Below are 26,542 nucleotides of genomic sequence, written 5' to 3' on the forward strand. Positions count from 1 at the left end.
TGGTACCATCAATGTATGTGCTGCAGTCAGATCAACTTTATCACTCAGTATTAAATAGTTTCACGGAGCTCAAACAGTGCTTGGCAACAAAAACTATTTTAAGGCAACTTGGGGAACATCTCACTTTGTTCACCAAGAGTAGCCCAATACTATTATGTGACAATACTGGAACCGTGCTTATAATAACGCCTCTATATAAAACCCAAGGTAGATGCTGTTGACATGACTGAATAAATCAAAAGGTTTAGAATAAACTACTTCTTGTTGTAAAGAATTCTATTCATACTTTCATTAAGCTCAAGATGTCTTTTTCTGAGTGTTAGGCAGACACTTTACTTACATTGAGAAATAAATCATAGTTCATTAAAACAAGCTGTCAAATGGTGAATTCTTTGAATTGAAAAGTGCAAAACATACTAAACTAATTCCCCTCAAATAAGTAAAATTTGATTAGAAGTGGCCTCATAGCAGGAGCAGAATTGTGACTAATTGAATTAGCTGTTACTATTTTATTTTTCCTGGTTGTCTATAGATTTACTTGCAGGGTATCACATTCATGTTTTTTTTTCCTTGCCCAAAGTTCATTTTTAATTGCCCCTTTAAAAATATTTTAACTGTTAGGAGTTCTCAAATACAGACCACGGTTATTTGTCATGTTTAATCCTTAAGTAATCAATCTGGAGTTTCACCCACATCCGCTGATGCCTCCCAACAAACATCCTGTTTCCAATAGAGTTTAAGTGCTTGCCTGCACTTCAGCTCATAAACTTTCTTTACCAGCCGCCATTTTCTCTTGACTGCCTGATTGGAATTGCACATGTGCAACTCAACAGAAGGAAGCAAGATGGCTCACTCCGTAGCTATTTCTATCAGTTCTGGAGATAAACTGAGCTTAATTATGTTTTACCACTTGCCCAACGTGGCATTTTAGTTGCCACATGCATGTGGACAATGCGTATTGTTGAGCACTGAATGGTACAGATTTATATGTTGAAGTTGGCAAAAACAGCTTGCTTTATCAAGTAATTGTTTTCTAAGGACAGTAGAGCTTCCAGGCATTAAACACATTTAAATACCGTTGACTTGTTAATACCCCTTTAAACTGCACTGCAGTTTTGCCAAATAGCAGAAAATACATGCAACAGTTACAGTAAAGAAAAAAAGGCTGAAATATTTACTTAAATCAGGTTATTTTAACAACAAATAAATTGCACCATTGAGTACATCTTGTTTTAGATTGTTAGTTTGAAACAGAGGTATTTTTTGTTCATCTCAATAAAAAAGTAGCATTCATGGTAATAATAATACTACGCACAACATTCCAATATTCTTTATCTTTTAAATCCCGAAATGTCCATGAACTGCAAGTATTTCGTACAATCCCAATCTAGTAAAAAAATAATAATATAAGCTGTCATATTTAGCATGTCTTGGGGCAATATTCCATTTATGTGTCAATATAATAACATTACTTGAACACATTTATTTTACAAGCATGTACATTTTCCGTGAAATTAAAACTGATGTAATGTAGAATGAATACAGTAAGATGATTTTTACATTCGTGTGAAAACACTGCTCCCTGGTGGCAAAATGCGACTCTCACAAGAATGTCCAGACACAGACATGATCCATACAAGTGACGCTGCGCTTTCCATTTAAACAACTTATAATTAACCGAGTGTATTGTTTCAAACTATTTAAAATATCACAAAATACTTGCGACACTCAATAAAGATACTTTCCTTTATCATGTTCATCAATATTTTACAAGCAAAAGAACTTAATAAAGGCCAAATTAAATATCACACGCAGCATATGAGGCAAACAGTAAAGTACAAGGGTTCTGTGTCCTGGGGATATCCACCGTCATTTGGTCTGAAACAAAACAAGCAACATTTCGGTTAGATTGCCGTCCAATGACCAACCTGATGTGGGAAAAACACACACGACTGATCAGAGAACACCATTACCTTCTAACCTATACTTTGTCAATGCCGAGCTCTTCGGGTGTCGGGATGCCGAGCTCGTCTAATGTTGGCTTCAGCTCTTGGATCAGATACGGGTAGATGTCTTTGTGAGGGCCGGATTTATCCTGAGGAAATGACAAATATTAAAAAAAACACATTAATCATTAACTTATGACGATTAACAAGCAAAGATGCTGTTTGGCAACATTCCCCGAAAAAAATATTACCAAGCTCAGGAGGGGCTGTTTTTCCTCTTACCTTCACAGCTTCCAAAATTCGGATGGCGCTGGCCAAGTCGTCTAACCTCCGACAGGCTCTCAGTGCTGCCTCGAGAATCTTTGGCTCAGGTACCAGATCGTAACCAATTAATGTGTTCATCCCTGAAAGAAGGAATTACATCTCTTAAATTGGAGAACAGAGACAGAATTGAACACTTACTTCATTTTCTCTGTGGCTTATTTTTACACTAGGACTGCCTACTGAACAATGTCCACAAGTATCTGGTCTCATCATTTGTCACCTGATAATGAGCTTTTCACTGGTGCGCTCTCTTTTTCTGTAACTCAAAACATTTCTTCTGTTGTGCTTTTTTTCTCTTCACTCAGAACACTGCACAACTGCTAAAATAGCTTTGTAACAGGATTAATTCTTCTCTGGAAAGCTATCACAGCAACATTGATCTTACAGTGAGGTACACAGTAGAAATAAAGTCTTCATGTTACAAAATATTTACCAGAAGTGTGTGCTTGCACACATTCTTCACACAGTGCAGTTCTCTGTCTGAGTGTGGCCTTAACCAAGAATGGCGCTCTGAATATCAAACAGAGAACCTTTAAATGACAAAACAAATTGGCACTGGTATTGAAAACGTCCCAATAAAACCTGGCCCTGGTATTGAATGTAGACGGAGCTTTTCACCCCCATTAAATTATACAGAGACAGACGTTATCACGACAACACTGATCCCATTTACAGACAGATCAGCTATGTCACCCATTCAAAATTCAGTGCATGTTTTATGGAAAATAAAATTTGCATACTAGTTCAATATTTTTTTTTATACATTAACCGTGTTTGCATTTGTGTAATCTTACTACGAGACAGTTTATAGTGTACTTCCTTAAAGTAATGTCCCGTGAGTGAACAAAAGAATATCAACAATCTCATCACAGCAATGCAACGTCCTCATGTTAACCCCTGCGATGACGGCAATGACCGTTGGACCTTATGTATCGAGTCTTTAAGTCTCAATACATACACAAGTCTTAAACCATTGTCTGACATCCACAAACATACCTTTTCTCAGCTCCCATGCGTCAATGTCTTGCTTGTTGAAATAGGTGACCCAGCGGGCATCAAACTCCTCATCTGTCTCTTGCTTCCCATGAGAGTAACACCTCGAGGCCAAAAGAGCTGCATGACGAAAACACAACTTTTAGTTGGACGAGCGATTCACCAATAAAATGCAGCATTTACAATGGCGCCTAGTGTCAGGTAGTGAAGGACAAGAAACAGTCAAGGGTGAGTTCTCTACAGTGAGTGACGTGGGTAAGGACAAGTGCTGTCTAGTAATGCAATGTATCTGGATCATTGCCAACGTCCTGATATGACCTACCTACTGCACCCAGCAGCTGGAACACACACTGGCAACCAGGAAGTTTGTATTTCTGGTTTGGTTCTCGTAATATATTGAAGAGAATGTGGGAATCAGACGATTGGCATTTAGTTTACATAACGTAATTGTAATAATAGCTACATCTAACGTTACAGCTGCACTTCCCTGACAAAGATAGTGTAGCTACGTGTTGGCTAATATATATATATAGAGAGTTACGTGTTTCCTGTCAATTACCAAACTATAACTTGATGTAAAGAGCACACTGGCGACTAGCAGTTAGTTGGCAGAACACAGTTAACCGACCTAGTTAGCATGCTAGCAACTAGCATCAGCAGCAGAAACACAGGCCGCATTTGGAGCCTCTGAACCGGGTCATGACAAGGACACAGACACCAACGAGCTCCGCACGGAGACGTTTTCAGAACAGCACACATCCGGGTTTTACGGGTATTCGTAGTATTTGTCACAAGTCTACATCATTTGACTGACACACATACACGTTTAACAGTTAAGCGTGTTATTATACACGATAGGATACACTGGCTAAGCTAATATCAGTTAACGTTAGCCATGTGCCGACAGCCACACAGGATTTCCGTTAGAACTTCGCTCAGTCAGCTTCAGGAGCAACCAAATTACAAAAATAACATTCAGAGGTGAACACATACCTTTACACCCGGGCTGCGTACGGGTTAAACTCCGGACCCCGGAGACAGAGAGTCGGACGGCGGCGCTGAACATGATGTGGGACAGCCAGCTAACACGACACGAACCGGTGAGATTTTGAAAGAGGAAGCTAGCGCTCAGTTGCCTAGACCGTCACGTACGCGATCTCCGTTCTGCGCATGTGCAAACTTCTGATCTTCTGATCTGATTTGGTTTTGATCTGATTTTGACCCAGAAATAGTACAATGAAGTGATTTGCCTTTTTTAAATATGTGTTCTCACAATATTTTAAGAAGAGTTGCCCCAAAGGGAAACTGGCTCAACATGTTCATACATATATTATTATTCTCACTGAAAGTTCAGTAACCAAGAGATAGTTTACATACATGTATAGGCCCAATTAATATCATTATGACATTACTTGTGAATAAAATGTGCTGTAATTATCTTACCTATGAACCCAATCATTATTACTACACACACTAGTACCTACACCAATATTAGATTTATTGATCTTTTGGGTTTCTTATTGGATATATTCTGTCAGGAGGAGAATGAGAGAATTGGAGTTAAATAGACCCAAAGCTTGTGGCGTTGGATACTATTTTTCCGTTTCACTGTGTTGCCTTCCACTATAACACAGAACATAAGTTCTGCCAGATGACATGTTTTGGAGGACAGATTTAAACCCCAAAATACAACAAACTTGGATCAAAATGAACTGACTGCGTACAGGTAATGTGCATAAAATAGGTTTGTCTCTGTTCAAATTTCCAGATTTAGAAGTTTAAACTAATTCTACCGTAGGGGATTTTATTCAAATAAAAGATGTGTACACACTCTCCTACACAGAACAAAACATCAAAGTTGAAATGCAGTTAATTTATTTCAGTGTTATATCCGTAAAAAGGGACAGCATCATTATGAAAAAAAATCCTCAACCAAAACATTCTGGTCCTATCATGACAATGTACATGATTTCAGAATAAGTAGAAAGTAGAAAACAGAATAATGATACAAACCTTGATGTTTATATTTACAATGACTATGACCAACCTTGCACATTTATTGTTACAAATCATTCAAAGTATCCCCTTTATTTATTCTCAGTGGAGCTGTGTACTGACTGCAAATTGTAGATTATGAATTGAGAGAATGTCTCTCGTTCTAAGAGCAAAAAATTGTAAATTAACATTAAAATATAAAAGTTGAAATTCAGAGGTGTTTCATATTTTAGGCAAAGTTAATGCTGCATAAAGACATGATAAAATAACCTTCAGTTCCAGCCAAATATAATATATAAGACATATAGTATATGTTAATTGTATGGTCTTTCACATGCTGTAGTCAGATGTTCATGGAGAACATTCAGTCATTCAGGTCATCCAGACAGACTCTCTTAGCTGTGTGCTGTGAGGAGGGACTGTGAGCTGGCCTGATCAGACCTCTTCGTCTCTCTGTGTCCTCTGTGGGAACACTCAGGGTCTGGGGGGCTTGATATCCAGGCTCCTGGGGATCCAGAGGGTCTTTAGAGAGCAGGATACAGATAGCAGGAACTGTCCTCTGCATGGTTACACCTGCTGCTCCCTGTTGTGGACTCTCCCAGACCTCATTCACTGTCTTGTAGTAGAGCTTGGACACCTGGTGGAGTTCTCCCACTTTACGTTTCAGAATCTCTACACAGGTGACGGTCTTGGTGACTCCTCTTCCTGAGCCAGTGAAGACCACTTGTCTCATTGATGTCCCATTGCTCTCTCTCCCCTCCCCTTGCATGCGAGCTGTTGCAAACCGCAGCAAATTGCGGATCTTGCTTCCTTCTTTCACCCGCATGTGCAGGATGTCTGCTGCTAGGCCGGGGATCGGATAGGGACTGCTGTCCTCTGTGCGGCTGACTCTCCTGAAGTTGCTCTGGTCAACTTTTGGAGACAAAGATGAAGATGGGACATCAGGGTCGAGTGAAACAGACTGCAGCTCCATCACAGTGCTGCTTGTAGCATCTGAACTCTTCGTCTGACCCCTGGGTTCAGTCATTGTTTAGAGAGCGGTGGAATAACAGCGCAGGATGCGGATTCTGAGCCTGCAGCCTCGGATTATTAGCATACCTCCCTTAAGATCAGAAACACGTTTCTTGTTAATTAAGAAATTAAAAACTGATCAGCTTTGCAATCAAAAACTGTGACATATCCTGATCTTCTCTCTGTTCTCTGTACTGCATTTCCATTTTGTCTTCTGAGCACTGAGATGAGAGCCAGCAATATGAAGAGGGTATTTCTTCCTCTAATCCCATTGACGTGAAGGAAAGGATGTCCTTGCTCTATTCAGCACTGAGGACAGCTGATGCCAACAAACACACATGAGGCTCAGAGAGAGACATGTAGAGTGGGACAAAGTGCTCTTAAAGGCACATGCAACATTTAATAATGTCACATTGTAGTTTGTTGGTTTTGGGGGGTAGCTTATGTTAAACCCTAAAGGGTTCAGAGATTGTATTTGTCCATGTGGATGCTTGAATTATATGGATGAATTAACATTAGTTAATGAGATCTAACAAGGCGTGCAGTTGAAACAACCCTTTGTTTCAACTGAATTGGTTTCGATTGTTGACATTCTTAATGCGCCTTTTTCCCTTATATTGCACCAAACTACAGTCTCACTGGGGTGAAGATATTCAGAAATAATATATTAGTTATGTCAACATATCAGGGCTTTCGAGACAACCCTCCCTCTGCACTATTATCAGAGAGCCATATGGTCCTTGAAAAATGTCTTCCTTTGGGCTACCACAGCAACTTTACAGTTCTCCTCCCTTCAGTCCATCGCCTGCTGGGCTGACCCAGAAAATGCTTGCTCCCTCATTTGTGCCTCTTTTGAGTCAATGACATTTATGAGGACAATCATACCTTGGGCTTTTCTTTTGCCAAACTTGCATAAAACCAGAACTTGTAAGAATATATTCTGTATCCAGATGCAAACAGAGGTGTTTTCCTAGAGGCTTTCTGTAGCGAAGCAGTCGATGGAGGAGGTCAGGAGGCAGCTGTGGGGCTCATATGGAACCAGTATACTGTTATAATGGTGCATTTCTGCCTCACAGGATGGGATGCACCCCATGGTATTCACTGACTTGAACAATGAGCACAAAGATGTGGTTCTCAGTGGTGTCAATATTGTTCAGAACAAAATACATTTGGTTCCCAGGAGAATAAGCCACTGTCCATGAATGTCAATAAGATGCATGTTTCAGTGAATTCACATCATGCAAATTATTTGTAAAACATTTGGATGATATAGTTGTGGAACACTGGAGTCACTGCATGTGCCATAAAATGCATTTTTTTTTTAAAGTATATGATTATTTTTGTGTGTGACTCCTGTGACACATCTGGTGTGTTTGGCAGTTTTCTGTTGTTTTTCCTAAATTGAATATAACACCGGATCATATCAACACCCAAGTTTTTAATGTGATGAAAATGCTTTCTAATTGAAACATCTGTGGCAATATCTACCGACAGACATTTTGAATTATAATCATTATGGTGTTTTATTGGCTCTGTGTGCAAAGAAAAAAAAACCTTTAGTTGTTTGTGGTTACACTTCCATCTTGTGGTACAAAACAAGTAACACATAAATAACAAAGTGGCACTTCGAGCTGTAGAAGTAAAATATTTGATCTGTTGAACAAAATTAGCAGATATTGAAAATATTTATTTAAAAAAAATGCATGGTGCAAAACGTACAAAATATAAGTTTATAATACAGAGACGAAGATTTTAAACGACACCAGACTGTAAATTAAGTTATAAGGCAAATAAGCTTTTCCAGGTGCATGACAAAACAAACAAGCTTCATCAATCGAATATTATCTCAGTTGAAAGAAGAGATGCCCTCTTCATTTTTGGTATTTTCCCTCCTTTGAGTTAATGTTTCTCATTCAAACAAACAAAAGCTGATGAACGTAACGTAAAGCATTGTTTTTATGTTGACTTGTCAAACCATCAGCCATGTTTAACCACAAAGAAACAAATCTATTTTCAGTTTGTTTAAAAATAAAAAAGAAATCTGCACTTATCATGATCATAAATCATTCTTTGTTTTCTCAGCACGGTTTGAAGCCATTACTTGTAAAATCTCCCTGTGGATCCTGGCTTCCTGAGTGTCGATGTGGACATCTCCTACCTGGCCGTTCTCATACCTGAGAAAGACACAAGCAGAACATTGTAGAAATCTGCAATATAGTCAGGCAATGTATCATTACACTGAGAGGCAGACAGGTTTCTCCGGCATCCCTGTCTTTGCTGCTTTATGTTGTACTCACACAAAGAGGAAACGTGTGCACACGTGGTCGGATATTGGACACACCCAAATGTTCCTGTGTTTTTTAAGGTTCTTCGAAGTTACGACTGTCAAAACATGCAGACAACTTTTATAAAACTTTGTCAAAAAAATCATTCCTAATGTTATCAAAGCAAGGCTCTTTGTAACATGTATGTATTTGTATCTCAAATGTACCTTCACAGAGAGCAATGCAGTTCAGATTCCTGTTTTGCAGAAACCTGGCTTGCCCATGCTGGTCCTAAGACAAGGAGAGCGTACAGGATGAGATTTAACAAACAAGAGAAGACGTCCTACAGAGTGCAAGTAGACACATTTTGGACAAACGTTAATGATGATCTACCTGTTTGATTTTGTTTATTTGGTTGTGTTTCTTTATGAGTTCTTCTTTGGTGGGCATTTGGTGTCTCCCTTTACCCATCTCTGCACAAACAGGAAGGATCAGTTTAAAAAGAAAAGATGCTAGAATCAATAAATAATAGTCATTTTTGTATACATTTTGTGTTGAATTGTGTTGTGCATTCATACCAGAGTAGCCAAATGATATGCTTGAGATAGGACTCAGATAGATTCCTTTCCCATATGCAGCTCCATGAAGCTTAAAGAAGATACAATGTGAACACTAATTAATGATATCATTTTAAATCCTAAATGTTTCATAGGGCTAACTGTACACTTGATCCCAGTCTAACAAGATAAACTCCAAACTCTGTTCAAATCTCCACTGTGACATGACAATTTTTTTAAAAGGCAATGAGCTAATTTTAACTTAGCTCAAGGAATACAAACTCCTTTTGTATTTACATACTGTACCTGTAATTTTGTATAAGAGGCATTTATCAGTCCATTTCTCAAAATAGAGTGCCAGTTTTCGATGTGGGAACCACTGAAAGAAGAGACAATAGAGGGTCTAAGCACATGAAGCAAGGCTCATATTCCGTTTGTTGTATTGATATGAAGGTTTTATATTAGTGGCACAGCTTTTACTCACTGGAAAGCAAAGGTGCTGCCATACAGTTTCTTGGCAGTTTGAAAATGAGCTTCTTTGGATGGAGGGCTGCTGATCAACAGGAACTGATGGGGTGTGTGCATGAACTTAAGGTGCTAATGTGGAAAAAAGTGATCAAAAGAGAGCACAAACAAAATAAAATTAAACTGTATAAAACTGCACAAAGCACAGTTTATGATATAATATTTTGAACTACTATTGCTTTGAAACATGCAACTACTAAGATGTCATTATCTAACTGTGAACTACTCTATCATACCCCATTCAGTGGAAGCTTGACAATGTGTGATCTGTTGCTTGCTAAAATCCTGTTGTCAAACATACAAACACATGGGTATGAATTTAAGAAACATATAAACAAAATGTGTTTAGATTGAGACACTCACCATTGTAGTAAGGGGTGAGCGAGAGGGTCCATCTTGTCCATCTCCTTCTTTATTTCAGAATAAGGACCCTATGTATGATAAAAAATACAGTTTTACCCTTTTGATATTAATGCAGCTGTCGAGGAGACATTCACCAGCTTTCAGATTATTCTCAGATGAGGACAACCAGTGTCACGAATGTAGGATTTATTTAAAAATCAGTCACCTGTGACATCCTCCTGATTAACAAAACACTGTCCAGCGCTTTTTGCAGCCTGTCGTAGCTCTTTCTCTGCCAAAACAGAACAATAGATTATTCCTTCAGAATAAAATAAATATGACATATTCATTAGTTCATAACAAATGAAGTTTTTATTAAATTAGTTCAGCTGATACCTTGGGACTAAAGGTCAGGGTTTTGGGGTTGCCCGGATCAACAACCGAGGGGAACGGTTCAAATATGATGCTCTTGCGTGAAGACTGAAGGGCAGCTCTGCACATGGCCACCAGCAGGTCAACTACCTGTAGGACAGCCATTACTGCAACACATCAATCTTACATTTTGATCACCAAGACTACCCTTTAAAAAGTGTGTTTGTGTGTTACAAACCTCTGCACCGGTGGCAACCTCCTCAGTAGCTCCAGACATAACACCCAACGTATAAAAGGAAAACACACAAAGCTCCCTGGTGCAAACTGCTGGCTACAAACACATACAGGTCATAACAGTCAACATCTGCATTTTGTTTTTGTTTTCACCCAATAGATTTCTTTGTAGGAGTGTACCTTTAACATAGGTTCATTCTGAAACACATGTCGCTCATCACAGAGAACACAGTATTCATTCAGCGTGGGGAGTCTCTGCTCAGCATACCTCATTATCTGTGAACACAATGAAAGACATGATTTAAAAAGCAGATTATAACCGCTAGTTGTCAGCACAAACTGGATTATATAGTTACTCTTTAATTTCCCCCCTCTAATAAAATATAACGGTACTTGGGTTCTTATTCTTTACCTGCACCAAGAAGCCGTGCTGCAGAGTTGGGGTGGTCTTACAGTGTCTGATGGCCTGGGAGGAGAAAAGCAGCTCCATCAGCTGTTTGGTACTAAGCTGTGCTGATGACTTGACTGATGACACCGCAACCCTCTGAGGAAGAAGGAGCACAAACCTTTTTGATTAAACACTTACAGAACTTATTGAGTAATCAATGAGACAAAGACTTGGAAACGATTTTTGCACACACAGCAGCAACCATAAACTCTTTAAGTGAACGTCACAGAGGTGTTTTTTTTAATTCACCTTTCCACTGGGTGTGTAGGTGAAGAGCTCTCCTGTGGGATTCTTGATGGCGTAGGACGTTGTATGATTTGTGAAACGGTTCATCGCTGGTGAAATGATCCTCGCTTTCAGAGTGGGTTCCTCTAGCACACTGGACCTGCTCACAGTGAGTGAGGGAGCAGTGAATAGAGACTTCAGACTGAATCAGCAACAAAACTGCTGGATTCATTAGATTGTCACATACTTTGATGGTGGGAGCCAGATGCTAAGTCTTCCACGAAATTTCTTGATGGTTCCACTTGGCCTGAACCAGCAGTGTCTTCTATTCTGTCGGACAACGACGTTGTCATTGGTCAGATGTTTCCACTCGTGAGATAAGAAGACTGTGAGAACACTGAGGGACAGACATGAAGAGTTAGTCTGAGCAACACGCTATGAATACCATAGATAGGGCTTCAAATCTTCATCCATATTTGACCTGAAAAGTGTATCATCTAAAAACTGACATCTGTAATAATGTGGAGGGGAGCCTATTACATGAAAATGACACTATTAACACTCACTTCTGTAATTGTTTCCTAAGACTGAAATTATCAGTGTTGGATGGTTGAAAGACTTTGACTGAAGGTGCTGTGGAGTAAAAACATCACTTAATCAGGTGTCACATTCATTTAGGGAATTTGAATAGTAAGACTGGTTGGCAGCAGTGTTGTTGCTCACCAGGTCCGTCCAGATACTGAAACGGAGAAAAGTTGAGACGGATAACGATGGGCTCTGATGGGTTAATGCTCCAGGCCTCGGCCACTTCCCCCTGTAGACACCGCACAGCACAATCATTGTACTAAACACAATAAGAAGCCACGACAGCAAACATATATATTGTACTTGAATTAAGTGTATAGTAGAGCTGCCCCCTAGTCAATCAGTCGTCTAATCAGTCATTTTGGTTTTAGACAACTAAGATCTCCTTCGATTAGTCGCTCTTTATCCTTTATCATCCCGAATGACTTATTTCCAAGAAACCAATGAGCACATCAGAGGTACACTCAAACTTTTGCATGATTCTCAGTTTTACAAATCTGTTTAATAGATCATTTAATCCTTTCTTCAACAAAAGTTAGTCGACGAAGATTTTCTTTAATCGAGGACAGCCCTAGTGAGTTGTATTAATGTATTAAACTTACATCCAAAACGCTGCCATTTATGTTTAAGTCAACATCCACATCATCAATTGACCCATACTCCCTAGAAGAAGAAAAGGAAGTGGAGATTTAACAATGTATAAAAGCAGCAGCAATCCTGTTAAGATCATGAAAAAGACAAGATGTTCTGACCTGATGGAGGCTGCCGAGTCCGAATACAAAGTCCTGACTGCCTCAATGTCAGTCTCCAGCTGAGGGTGGTGAGTCATGTCGGTGGCACAGCTCTCCTGCCGAGACAAACACTGACACACTTGCCTTATGGTCCAAGCAGCTCAGCACCACAGAGGGCTGAGGGATCAAACCAGTCACATATTTTTTTACAACAATGGCTAAGAAGATGGGTTTTACTCCTCCTTAAGATACAAAACGTGGGTAATACTTTATTTCCATCAACCTCTATTTTCTATTTGGCATGTATACGCAGCATATAAACAATTAAAAATGCTTTATAACTGTATGTTACAGTAACACACCATAGTGGATACAAGGAACATTTAAGTGTTGTCAACTGTATTTGCATGAAACCTATGCAGCTTAATACATTATTAAAACACATAAGATTAGTACTGTTTATTATATAAATAAATAAAATATGTATTTATCAATTTATAAATACTTTTTTATTTTCATACAGTCTATTTGCTGATACAGGCCAGGAGAAATCTAGAAACACATTTATGAAACCTGATTGAAAATGATCTGTACGTGTGTATAAAGAGGTAATAAATGTTTTATAACACACTGAGGATTGTTTGAGTGTAGTCATATATAATAAATATTTTATAGTGTGTAATTGATCATTTATTCTCTGTTATGTATGCCAGAAATCATAATCATTTCCAAATGCATGATACAAACTTGAATAAAAGGCCTTATAGCTGTTACTATATTATAGTGTTATAAACAATTTATTAAGTATATTCTGCTTTCACGTGTCAAGTATGATTTGAATCCAAACTTTACTCCCCAACATGCAAACCAAAGGGATCAATTGCCATTCCAGTATCCAGTAACCATATGATAACTTTTAAATCAAAACATCATACGCAACCGTTTCTGTTGGTATAGGTGTCTTCACTCAAGTGTGTGATGATAACTGGGATTGTGCTTGAATAACATTCAAACCAGCACAAAGTCATGCTTACAGGGATTCTACACAGGATCTCCTCCGAGTCACTGTCCTCATCAATTTGGCTCTCTGTCCACTGCTGGCTCTCCGTCTCCTGTCGGGTTAATGGAAGAAACTGTCAATCAAAAGATCCTCTTATTTACACCACTAATTAGTTCCTTCTGTCCACACAAACAAAGTCAACTAACCGTGCAGCTGAGACTGCCGCTGACATATGAAGGTCAAACAATTGAACTATTATCAAAATTGTTGCAAATTAATTCTGACCAACAAATCATTTAATTGGCTGATGATTCCAGTTCTAAAGATAGGAGCTGTATAGCTTACTATCTAAGAATGTAACAGGAATATTACAGGAATAGGAGAAGGATATTAAACTCACCATGTGTTCAGTTCTTTGGTACTTCTTCAGCAGCAATCAACAGTCTTCTTCCTTCACTGTGACTGACACAATTAAACACATATGTGACCTAATTAGTTCAGCTACCTCTACATTATACACATACTAACACATGACTGTCACTAGTGTCTTCACAATTTAAGCTACATTTTCATCAACAAGATTCTTCTTATTTGCCTCCCTTTATCTACATTATTGAGAATGCAAATAAAACAATTCAAAAGACGGGAACATGTTTTGTAATAATGTGTTAATGATGTCAGTGGCACAAAGACAAAACACAGCGCTTACCTTTCCTTCCTGAGAAGAACTTTCAACATATTCCAAGTGAACAAACAACTTTATGGTACATATAAAAATAATCTCATCTCCACATTTGACGCTGCAACAACAAAAACAAGGAATATTCCTGTTCGTTGGCTTGACTGGCTGCCTGTGCTTGGCTGTCCTCTCTCCCTCTGGTTTTGAAAAGCAGGAAGTCCCACATGTTCAGTCTCGGTCTTCAGCGCCACATGATTGGCTGCAGATATACGGACGACCTGATCAGCTGAACCTGGTCCTGATACAGGAGAGGCAGAGGAGGAGACCGGCAGCTCCAGGTTTAGCCAAGTGTATGCTTTTATGCACACTTAACAGTATCTCTGTCCTGTTTGTATGCTATGAGTGCTGTCCTCCCAACAGCCTATATTCCTTTAGTAAAAGAGGAGAAAAACTAAACAGATCTGTGTGTCATACGATCATCCAGACCAGGAAAGTCATGTCAATGCATCAGTTTTAAGACTGCAATGAGAACAAAGATCCCTGGTGGCACATTTGAAAGATGGTGATATGTGTGACGTTTGGCATTTATTAGTCTTCCTATCTGTCTGCTTGTAACTGACCTTAATCGTCAGTTACCCTTGTTAGCAGTCGCCTGCTGCTCTGCAGTCTGGTCAGATTACACACTTCTAGGACTGCATACATCTATTCAAGTTGTCTCTCAACAAGTGCTTTTCTCAGAGTAATCCACTTAGACATGAGCGGGTGTTATCTGGCCGTGTTTATTTATAGTGGTTGGGCACAATAGCATGAACCCCTGTACTTTACACTGTAAACTTCATTTTTTTTTAAGGCTTTGCATGAACAGTAAGAAGATGAAGCAACTGAATACAAAGCTTCTGAAATTTCTGCAGAGGTGAGTCATCACATCTCAGACACAGTGACAGCAGACATTATGAGCTCCTCAAAGGTAGTATTTTTTTAGCAGATATATTGATTTATATTGTCTTATATTAGTTAGTTTTTGTGTTGCATCCATCCCCTTCTCATTCGATACACCCACTGTTATAACTTTCAGGCCTCATCTGTCCTTCCCACAAGATAAACAAACAACAGGTTCACAATGAGTAATACAGTAGTCAGATTTTCACAGCAACCAGCTCTGTACAATATCTACTGATCTCATAAAAAACATGTACAATAACTTAATATCAATTTCACAATTCAGCACATTTCAGTTGTTCTGCAGTTTGACACAATCACCTAGACAACCCTTCAACCAATCTTCCACAAGAGGGAGCTGTTGTTGTAGAGAGGGAGACAGAGATAGTATTGTACTTTGTGTACTAATATTGAACAGAACTTGCGGAAAGTCCCTGACAATTAAACTTTATTCATCAAAATGTTTCCCCACTTATTTGATTATCTTAATTTGAGTTTTCTTGGGTGTTCGTAGCTGTTTTAACTAACATCTACAATTAGTTGTAATGATTCACAGACTGGGAGGTAGGCTGGCTTTGAGTAGGCCAGGGTGCAGGCTGGTGTTGAGTCGATTGGGCTGGGTTGCAGTAAACAGTTTTTCCCGGATGGCATCGAGGTGGTGAACAAAATGACTCACCCTCTCCTTGAACCACTGTTGTTTTGCCTCAGTCAGGTCAAACTTACAAACCTTCTTGGAGAAAAGGCATCGCTCTGCTGGGTTCGTAATTGGTCAGTTTGTTTCGTCACAGTTCAGGAATAGCAGGTTTGGTCTCAGAGGCAGAGAACACTGATGAAGCAGCAGGTGGTGTTAAATGATTCAAATGGGTAATACACTTACAGCGTGCAGTCTAACAACAGGCAGGTAACAGAGCCAAATCAAAAAAACAGACCAGGAACACTGAAACTAACTTTCATGAACATTACTTGACACAAGGTGGGATGACAAACCGGCACAAGTAGAGAGAACCACTAAATACACAAAGACTATTTAATTAAATAATGAAACACAGGTGTATAAAATAAATTGAAAAATACAGGCGGGAAAAAGACAAAAGCAAGAAGTAAAACACACAATGGCACATGAGGAGTGAACCTTCAAAATAAAAGGGAAACAGACTAAACAAAACCCCAGGCACATGACATTTGCAGTGTGAACACACCACAGACTCAAAATCTGCTTAGAATTAGTACATAGTAGGAATTTAGGAGATGGATAGGACGTGTAGTTATCAAGCACAGAATATACCTGAAAATGTTGAAACTATGATAAATATATTTATTTAATTTTGTTAATATTATGCGAAATAAGAGGGGAAATCAAAACCTACTGCACTTTGTTTTTCAGTGAATTGCTCAGACAATTCATACATTTTGATGCCAATTAACACAATTACTTGCATGTTACTGCTGTGACGTAAATATGTCAAATTGTGTCTTGACCAGGATTCCCTGGAAGAAGAGATCTTGTATCTTGATGAGAACCTTCCTAGCTAAAGAATAGATTAAAAAAAATAAAGGATAAATAATTTACTAAGACTGAACACATGCAGTTGAAGTGCAAGTGAACTGAGAACTTTGGTATGTCTCTGCCGCCTGTAGCTCTACTGGCCTAAGCCCATCTTTGGGTTGTACATTGGCCCTTACATCGAGGAGAGGAGGGTAAAAGGCAGTTTGGAGTCAGATGTCCTCCTCTTGAAGGATCACAGTATCCACACGTTCCAAGAGTATTTAGGAGTCATACATGATGGATAGGTCCATATGATATGTGACACTATAATATTTATAACAGCTGTAAGGGCATACACTTTTATAGACAGTATGTCATTGTTTAAAAACTTTTCTATCAGGACTCACCACATGTCCCTGGTCCAGCTATGGATATTATTTAAGCTTTGTTTAAAGCATTTTTTAGTTCAGGATAATTAGCTGCCTATAGTCAGCAAATGAAGAATCCAGTCTCTCTTTTTTAACAACTCCAGTAAAGCCTTTCCATCAAAATAATGCACAGTGACAAATACTTTTTCTAAAGAATTACACACACAGAGAGAGACTAATAAAATGGGGTACCCCTATCATTACATAAAATAATTATTGGATTACTAAGCAGGGCTGAGAAAGCACATTTTAATTGTATTGAATAACTTTGAGGCGAGCTTACATTCAAGTTGAGAGTGCACTGTGTGGATCTAATTTTATCTTTTTGTACAGCATGTTCCAAATATGTTCATCATGCATGGAGCCGGGCATGGCTCAACTATATATAGACCTTTACCATAATATACATTGGCAGACACATATGGTGGGGTTACAGTTATGCTGTACTCTTTAATAGATGTGTGACATAGCTATACCTGACTAAGCATGCATTTGTGCATATGTGTATGTTAGCAGGTTGATATTAAGTTTGCGTCTCTGCAAGCATTCACTGTTGTTTTTGACTCATCAGCTGCTATACCCTCCAATGCATGTAATTTTGGAACATCATAACTGTATATCGTATCATGGTGCAGGAATGCTGAGACGACCCCACCCCTACTGAGCTCATGAAACAACCAAAAATGATGCAGCCCTGCAGATCCAAGTATAACATATGAAAATAAAAAATAAAGAGAAGATTTGTCAGCTTCAAAATGAACGATCATAGGGCAAACAAAAAAAAAGAGGTGATTTATAATTTATTTTAAGTAAAACATAATTGAAGTAAAAAATAAAAAATAATATGTAATTATAAATAAATTCTTCTTCTTCTTATCTATACATCCTTTAGGTGTCGCATGATATTGATGGCAATGTATTCTGGAAAGGAAGCTAAAGGGGAACAAATCAAAAGTATGTTAATTTTGTTTTTCCCACTCACAAAATGTCCTCAAAAGAACAGAAAACGGATAAATACATTTCCAATACACTTATATAAAGAGCTTTAACATATTTACAGATTGTGTTTAATGTTCAAGTTAAAATTGGGACTATAACTTAGTATAATAATTGTGTTTAAGCATGGGTTGAGAAGTTTAGGGTCAGAGATCAGGACAGGAAATAGAGGCTGGTCCTGTGTAATACAAAATATTTGCAACGGGTCCAAATTGACTTATGTTCGGTAGTCAGCGGAGAGTTCTGGGATTGGCCAGGCGAACAACACACGCACCTGCGCTGTGTCCTCCCACATTATTTGTACTTCTGTGATTTTATCTGGAATTTTGACATTCTGTTTATTATTAATATTTAGGTATAGAAAACAACTTCCGTATGAAAAACATACGTTCAACTCGCTGTCAAAACGGCAAACGATACTTTAACTCTCGCGCCCTATATCCTGAGTCACTCAAAATATAGGGCACAGGAAAGTAGTCCCGGTTAGTGAGGCGAATAAAACCTGTCGCTCCTACTGAACCAGTGGCGTCTTGATCCCTGCAAAGTTCACCCAAAAGGTGAGTAGCAGCAAGAAGACTCAACTATATGACTGGAGAGGAGATTTTTAATTTAGTGGAAATTTAGTTTTAAGTGAATGTCTGTATCAAATTATCATTCTCTAACAGGTTTTTAAAAATTACTGATTTAACGTTTTCTTTGATAATTTCTACAACATTATTAATATATTTGAAGTTGTTGTGCATTATCATAATACATAATAATAATAATAAATATGTAACGAAATGTAACTTTGATCTGAAATATGAGGAGAGTGCACTGGTTTGCACTTACAGTTCCTTTACAGTAGAAGGGTAAAGTCCCATACAGCTCTCTAATTTTGATTTATTTGTTAATGTATTATATCTATTTATCAGTATCCTGTTCTGGTAAATCTCTGCTTTGCTTCTTCTACATACAATTTGTTTCTACTCAAACTGCATGTTTTCTTTAACTTGTCTTTCTTAATGAAATGAATAGCAGCCTAAAGTATGACCTGTGACTATGTAAATTCTTCAACACATTTTTTTGCAATTATCTTTGTTACACAAAGCTTCTGAAGGCAGCACTAGTCACAAATACCTTGAGGTGGCTTTGGCCTTGTCTGGTGTATATTTATATAATAACACTGCCTTTTTCTCATGTAATTATGAATACGGTCATTTTCCTGATGTGTTTTTTTCTGATATGATTCTAAAGTCCATAAATGCTCTCAGCTGCCCGTGATATTTTAGGTTAATGATAGAGACAGGAATGGATTCCCATGCACTGACTGACAATACACATATGTCATGCATGTTGCATACCTCTATCATAGTCGACTGTAATCTCAATCCTGATAACTTTGCTGCTGTATACTTTTTAATCTCCACTGTTTGGCTTCTCAATAAGGATTACAATGTTTTTTAGCTTCCTCCTTGAGTCCTGGAGTTGTTCTTTTTTTGTGTAAATTACCTTTAGCCTCTGTCAAGTGACCAGCTCCTCTTCTTCAGCTGCACACAAACTCCCGTTGGAATGTGGGAGAGTGCAGTCAGGCAGGCACATACTGTTGTTGTTTCTCTTTACACAGGCTGTTCGGTCACTCTGGAGAGGTCACACCTTCTTATAAGTGTACACTTTCCCATTTAGATATTCATTAGAACCTTACCATAGTTTCTAATTTACCTTTCACACTCTTGCAATATCTATGTGCTCACGTTTATGTGATCATTTATTATGTTAATGTTATGTTACAAGGGCTTGTTTTCAGGAGCGTTTGTGTCACCATTTAGATCAAGACTCAAAGTACCGATCATCACGTGTTTCTTCTGTCTCCGCAGGACATTTCCTCCAGACACAGATCCAGTCATGTCGAAGTCAAAGGATATGGGCTCTTCCATCATTCACACCCAGCAGATGCATGCTGCCATGGCGGACACTTTCCTTGAGCACATGTGCCTGCTGGACATCGACTCTGAACCCGCTGTGTCTCGCAACACCGGCATCATCTGCACAATTGGTCAGACTCATTAAGAAACTCTTCTCTTGTTACACACTCGTGACAACAAAGATTATCTCATTGTCATTTACAAACATCATATTTAGCCTCGTATTGATTCACCCGTCTTGATGCAGGACCGGCCTCCAGATCTGTGGACATGGCCAAGGGCATGATCAAGGCTGGGATGAACATTGCAAGAATGAACTTCTCTCATGGCACACATGAGGTGGGTCAATTATTGCTTTTTAAACTATTTGCATCTCCAAAACGTCACCATAGCTGTGTAGCCTGCTGAGCAACACAATCCCAAATGTTGAAATCACACCAGATGATTTAGTCAAAGCCAAAAACGCCTGCTGTGACATCACTGATTCAAGTTTGTGCAGCGTTGGAACCCAGATTGAGCAGTGCAGCAGTAGCTTCTTAACCCTCTGCAAGTAATTCAGTGGATTTGCCCTTTACAGCTGCAGCCGTCAGTGTGACATTTCGCTTGGCCTGGTAGCTGTCTGTGGCTGTAATGTGATCTATGAGCTTGTACTTGCCCCTTCAGTACCGGGTCTGTGTTGTCGCTTGAGATTTGGTGAGCCAACTGCATCACTGCCAACTGTTTGGCCGACCTTATGCTACTGCCCCTTCGCCTTTAAAAGTCATGCCTCTTTACCTTTTTCACTGTCACCTGAGTGGATGAGCCTTCAAATCTATCCTCAGCTGTAGTATGAACACCCACAGTTGATATTTGGATTCTCAAATGTTAAAAGCAGTGCTTTTTTTTCAGTGTAGCACAACTCTCAGAGTTGCTTTTGAGTTGTCTGTCCAGTCTGTGTTTTGGTCAAAAATAAAAAATATACAATCAGAACTCCAGAAAATCACAACTAAATCGATATATGATTTGGACAAAATAGATCTGACCTCTGTCTCATTGGTGTGTCTGTTGTCAGTTTAGCTATAAATAGTTCTTCTGTGAGAGTCAGCCTCGCAACAACAGTGCGAGTAGAAGGCATGTAGCGAAACCACAGAGAGGCTTTCATTATTGACTGACGACAGTGGTATTGTGCGGATTAGACATTGAACTTGTTGCTTTTGCATGTATTATGCATTTACTCGATCCAAAGCTGTAGGCAGACACATGAAGTGGAAGATTAAAAGTATTGGGTTTTTATTGGATTTGTCAAACACCCCGCTTAATCAGATAATCAGATATTTTGGAAAGTATTCATATAATCCCTGGCAGCTATTTATGCACAGTAAAACTGTCATGAGCTAAAAATGTGTTGCAGTTGTCATTCAAGATTTACTGCATACAGTTATGTGACCGTGCTGCCCTTGTGACTGCATGACCATGTTTGTCCACCTGTTGTATCTGCATTTTAGGAACCTAAATAAAACAAGGCATTATCACTTAGGTCACTAATATAAATTCTACCCCTTTTTTATGCTATTATCGATCTATTGAGGTTTTCAATGTGATAACATTTGTTTAACATCTCACGTCATGCAGTACCATGCTGAGACCATCAAGAATGTCCGTCAGGCTGCTGAGAGCTTTGTAGCCGGATCTGCTGACTACAGACCATTGGCCATCGCTCTGGACACCAAGGGACCAGAAATCAGGACTGGACTTATCAAGGGCGTGAGTTGTTGCCAAATTACCAAGACTTCAATAAGGCCATTATTGATTAATTTCACAAACAATTGTATGAAGGTTTGATGCAGAGGTTTTCATCCTGAGAACAAACAAACTCTCTCTCTCTCTGCTCTCGTTTAGAGTGGCACTGCTGAGGTTGAGCTCAAGACGGGTGGAACCATCAAGCTCACACTCGACGACCAGTTCATGGAGAATTGTGACGAGAAAGTTCTGTGGCTCGACTACAAGAACATCACCAAGGTTGTGCAGACAGGAAGCCACATCTACGTTGACGATGGTCTGATTTCCCTCAAGGTTAAAGAAGTTGGTAAGCACACAAACAATCATCTGTTTGGTTCATCTTTTCTAGCTTTCATTAAGATTTTGCTTTCGCCTTTCTGCGTAATGGTGGAAATTAAGTTTTGCTTCATTCCATGTGTCCTAAGGCCATGACTTCCTGATGTGTGACATTGAGAATGGTGGACTGCTGGGAAGCAAGAAGGGCGTCAACCTGCCTGGAGCTGCCATTGACCTGCCTGCTTTGTCTGAGAAGGACATTAAGGACCTGGAGTTCGGCGTGGAGCAGGGTGTTGACATGGTCTTCGCCTCCTTCATCCGCAAGGCTGCTGACGTTCAGGCTGTCAGGAAAGTGCTGGGCGAGAAGGGCAAGGACATCAAGATCATCAGCAAGCTGGAGAACCACGAGGGTGTGCGCAGGTGGGGGCATTACCAACGGTCACACTTTAATCTGCACAGGTCTGAATCTTTGAAAGATTGTTAAACTGATTTTTCTGTCCGATAGATTCGATGAGATCCTGGAGGCTAGTGATGGTATCATGGTGGCCCGTGGAGACCTGGGCATTGAAATCCCAACAGAGAAGGTCTTCATCGCACAGAAGATGATGACTGGCAGGTGCATGAGGGTCGGCAAGCCCATCACCTGTGCGACACAGGTCTGTGACATCAGGTGGACAAGTGTTTTGTTGAATGCATTTTAAAAAGAACGGTTTATCAGAGAGTCTTGTTTCTCCTCAGATGCTGGAGAGCATGACCAAGAAACCCCGCCCCACTCGCGCCGAGGCCAGCGATGTCGCCAACGCCGTGCTGGACGGCAACGACTGCATCATGCTGAGTGGTGAGACCGCCAAGGGAGACTATCCCCTGGAGGCCGTGCGCACACAGCACATGGTAAGAGCTCCATTGCCCATACCAGTGTTTTTGCATGGTTTGATCAGTTTTCTTTTACTTATTATTTGACATTAAAATTGTGCCAACACACGTGTGTCTCATCTGTTCATGCGTTTGAGGCTGTGAGAAAGCCTGCATAATCAGTATTAAAGTTGGGTGCCAAACAGCAATGTTTTTAATGACAAAAGCTACCAAATTAACATGATCAAGCAACACATTGGTGCTGGTAACTTAATGGCTTTGCCCTCTTTGGCTTTATATGCATAGGCATATATGTTTTGTGCAGACCTGAAGCCACTTTTTGCACTTAATAAATAATAATTTTTTTTAGCTCTTTTACTCGTCACATCAGTCTAATTTGGTGTAATTTTGGTGGTATAGTTCCATATAGGTGCATGATCAACATCATGAATAATACAAAATTTGATAAAATATGTTGAGCTAAAATGTGCTACTCACGACAGTAAATATAAATACTAAGATTCTAAATTATGTAGAAGGAAAAGAAAATTGGCATTTACATCATTGGTACCAGCTTGGGTTTCAAAACTAATAGTGTTTGATTAACTTGCTTTGTGTATCCCTGTTGCACCACCCCTCCCTCTGTCCATCTGCAGTCGTCTCGCATTGTGCTTCAACTGTGTGTGTTTAATTTACTCAGTTAGCATGTGTCTGAGGATCTGCAGTGCACAGCAACAGTCCCTGGACATGACAGCCGCCGCTGTTGTTTAGCTTCATGTCTCAGTGTGTTTTCAGGTATGAAGACCTCTGCACTGAGGTTAACTGCCCCTTTGTTTTGTCCTTCGAAATACAAACTAACTCCTGCAGTTGAAACTGGCTGTGTGACTGCAGCCTGACTTGACTGTAATCTGTTTGCTTTTCTCATGTTCAGATTGCCCGTGAAGCCGAGGCAGCCATGTACCACAGGCAGTTGTTCGAGGAGCTGCGTCGCACCTCCCATCTGACCCGTGACCCCACAGAGTCCGTAGCTATCGGTGCCGTCGAGGCTTCCTTCAAGTGCTGCGCCAGCGCCATCATCGTGCTCACCAAGACTGGCAGGTGAGATTTGAAAAAGAAGAAGTCCATCCTCTAAATCTCCTCTGTAAAGCTCTGACTCATAATATCCTACACGGTGCCCACTGTGAGCAAAGAAAGTGGTGCATTATAACATCTTTCTAGCTCGCCGCCTTCGCTTCTTCCCTAACACAAGCCCTGTGCCAACTTTCACAATCTGTGCTCCACTTGTGACCTTTTGAGATCTGAACCCTGACATTTTACAAGTTAATTTTAACTCCCTGTTCATTCCTCTCTACTTGAGACACACAACACATGATACAGAAGGCATATTGCTGTCAGCTGGATGGATTTCCTAAGGATAATTGATGGCATGATTAAAACAGCTATAATCAACATTTCCATATTCACAATGGATCTCGTGACTACTTATATGGAAAAGAAGTGGCACAGAGAATTATTACCCATCTTGACTGTTTACCTTAATACTAAGGAGCATTATAACGTCTTTCAGCTTATTGTTCAGCTGCATGTGTTCTGTGTTCGTTCATTTTCTCTGCCCTTATAGCATCGTTTACATCTGCCAAAAAGCTATAAAAACCCAATATATGTTTTCAGTTCTACGTATTTGAAAAAACTTGTACCTCCTACCTGCAGGTCTGCTCACATGCTGGCGAAGTACAGGCCCCGTGCCCCCATCATTGCTGTGACCCGCTGTGGCCAGACCGCCCGCCAGTCCCACCTGTACCGCGGTATCTACCCCGTGCTCTACACCAAACCTGCCAACGATGTCTGGGCCGAGGATGTTGACCTGCGTGTGAACTTTGCTCTGGAAGTTGGTGAGTGTTTTTTGTTCAAATTAGTCTCAAAATAAAGGATTGTAAAACTGTTATGGAGCAAGAGGTATGGGATAAATGTGATAATTGACAAGACTTTATATATCTAATTAACTGAGTTCTTATTTTCCACTAATGCCTCTCTTTCCTCTATCTGTAGGCAAGCACCGCAAATTCTTCAAGTCTGGAGATGTTGCCCTTGTTGTGTCTGGCTGGCGCCCCGGTACCGGTTACACCAACACTATGAGAATTGTGCTGGTGCCTTAAACTTCATCAAGGGACATTAGTAACCGCTCCCCCTCCCCTCTACTGTAACCTGGCATGCCGTTTTGGACTTTTCTTTCCTGTCGGTCTTCATCCTCAACAGAAAATCAAAACCAGGCCACTCCTTCAAAGGAGTTTTGAAGGTGTCGTTCACAGACAGTAACTCCTTGCTTCCTTTATCCATCTCTTCTGCCGTGTCTGTGCCGACTCTGTTTGCATGTTGAACACAGTGGTAATCAGTGTTTCTCTGCATTCACTGTAAAGTACATGTTTTGTCATTTCCTTGTTTTTTGGTTCATTAATTATCCAGGGATAAACATAAATATGTACTAGTATTGTCTTGCCCAGTGTGTCATGCTGAACTGACAGTTGGCACAAAGTCATCTGGTGGCTTTCAATCCATTAAAAGGAATTCTGGGGTCAACTGTGTTTGTTTTCCTCTTGTCATCACCGTCACATTAAACTAGAAAAGTCATTTTTTCATTCAGTATTTTTAATGCTAAGTATTACAGCGAGTCATATTTGTATGCCTCATACTGAATAAAAATCTAGTATCAAAATCTACCTAAAGTACAAAGCGTAAATGGTAAATATGGGGCATATTGTTTACTATTATTGCCAGGCAGCGTGCAAATTTCATTAAGTGATCGATACATTTTATTTTCGTATTTATAATAATTTAGCTGATGATTATATTTTGTATTATTAATCTGAATCTGCAAAGTAACTAGAAAATAACTAAAAGGTATCAAATAAATGCAGTGAAATATAAAGCACAATATGTCCCTTTGAATTGTAGTAGAAGTATAAAGTAGCTGAAAATGGAAATACTCAGGTAAAGTTTGAGTATCTCAGAATTGCACATGTGCTTGAGATGTACAAGTTCTGTCTGCTTTGGATCGACCTTAAAATCTTAATCAATTTTATTTTATTCAAACCTTGTAGTAGCTGTAAATACTCATTAATCCAGCAGTTATCAACCCCATGAACATAGCAGATCATTGTTTTACTGACGAGCCGAATATCTGGCAGATTACAATCCTGGCTATTTTCATGCAGTTCTCAATTCATAATCCGGTTTAAAGTCTGAAACTTCACCAGGGTTTTATCAGATTCTCCTTACATTCCACACTCTGCTCTTAAAAAGAAATCAACAGCTAAGACGAGCATCATTTACCATGTTATTTTATTGCACTGAATTCAGTAGCTAAAATAAAATATGCCTAACATACATAGGTGGTGGATTCCTCACATTTGTTGGTTGAAAGGCAGCAAAATGAGAAATAAATATATAAATAAATGAATGACACGTCCTCTCCTACACAAATTGAATGCACTCAAACTAGCACTCACACTCAACCCGAGCTGATGCCTCTGGCTGGCGGTGTGGTGGTGCGGGGTTGGAGGAGAATAGTGATGAGGAATTGATCCAGCCCATTGGCAGTGACTGGCTAGTGACTGATAGTATCTCTCTTCCCTCGGGGGCTCAGAGTCACAGCATTCCTCAGGTTCAATAACC

General features: G+C 39.6%; 4 protein-coding genes across 4 annotated transcripts; 1 reads left to right on the forward strand and 3 right to left on the reverse strand.

Annotated features, from left to right (window-relative positions):
* Positions 1-1,315: 1,315 nt before the first annotated feature.
* Positions 1,316-4,390, reverse strand: LOC306698731 (cytochrome c oxidase subunit 5A, mitochondrial-like). The gene is made up of 5 exons (XM_079163190.1): positions 4,257-4,390; positions 3,267-3,383; positions 2,229-2,350; positions 1,974-2,095; positions 1,316-1,878 (listed from the first exon to the last, which is right to left on the reverse strand). The coding sequence occupies exons 1-4, from the start codon at positions 4,327-4,329 to the stop codon at positions 1,982-1,984; spliced, it is 426 nt and encodes a 141-aa protein (XP_079019316.1). The 5' UTR covers positions 4,330-4,390; the 3' UTR covers positions 1,316-1,878; positions 1,974-1,981.
* A 1,232-nt stretch (positions 4,391-5,622) lies between these two features.
* LOC306698991 (ribonuclease P protein subunit p25-like protein) lies at positions 5,623-6,285 on the reverse strand (the record flags this gene model as incomplete). The annotated part of the gene is made up of 1 exon (XM_079163492.1): positions 5,623-6,285. The coding sequence occupies one exon, from the start codon at positions 6,283-6,285 to the stop codon at positions 5,623-5,625; it is 663 nt and encodes a 220-aa protein (XP_079019618.1).
* Positions 6,286-8,325: 2,040 nt separating this feature from the next.
* Positions 8,326-14,290, reverse strand: LOC306698992 (protein mono-ADP-ribosyltransferase PARP6-like; the record flags this gene model as incomplete). The annotated part of the gene is made up of 23 exons (XM_079163493.1): positions 8,326-8,443; positions 8,567-8,651; positions 8,761-8,824; positions 8,927-9,006; positions 9,112-9,181; positions 9,397-9,469; positions 9,575-9,687; positions 9,852-9,900; positions 9,979-10,046; positions 10,184-10,249; positions 10,354-10,475; positions 10,564-10,660; positions 10,744-10,839; positions 10,976-11,107; positions 11,261-11,396; positions 11,484-11,633; positions 11,803-11,869; positions 11,960-12,050; positions 12,424-12,484; positions 12,574-12,668; positions 13,587-13,664; positions 13,759-13,777; positions 14,262-14,290. The coding sequence occupies 23 exons, from the start codon at positions 14,288-14,290 to the stop codon at positions 8,326-8,328; spliced, it is 1,959 nt and encodes a 652-aa protein (XP_079019619.1).
* Positions 14,291-18,533: 4,243 nt separating this feature from the next.
* LOC306698727 (pyruvate kinase PKM-like) lies at positions 18,534-25,447 on the forward strand. Its single transcript, XM_079163184.1, has 11 exons — positions 18,534-18,637; positions 19,937-20,115; positions 20,232-20,323; positions 21,596-21,727; positions 21,863-22,049; positions 22,168-22,438; positions 22,524-22,674; positions 22,757-22,909; positions 23,802-23,968; positions 24,581-24,762; positions 24,920-25,447. Exons 2-11 carry the CDS (start codon positions 19,965-19,967, stop codon positions 25,024-25,026), a joined length of 1,593 nt encoding a protein of 530 aa, XP_079019310.1. The 5' UTR covers positions 18,534-18,637; positions 19,937-19,964; the 3' UTR covers positions 25,027-25,447.
* The last annotated feature ends 1,095 nt before the right edge of the window (positions 25,448-26,542 follow it).

The sequence above is a fragment of the Pholis gunnellus genome (assembly GCF_910591455.1).
Source record: "Pholis gunnellus genome assembly, chromosome: 7".
Lineage (NCBI taxonomy): Eukaryota > Metazoa > Chordata > Actinopteri > Perciformes > Pholidae > Pholis > Pholis gunnellus.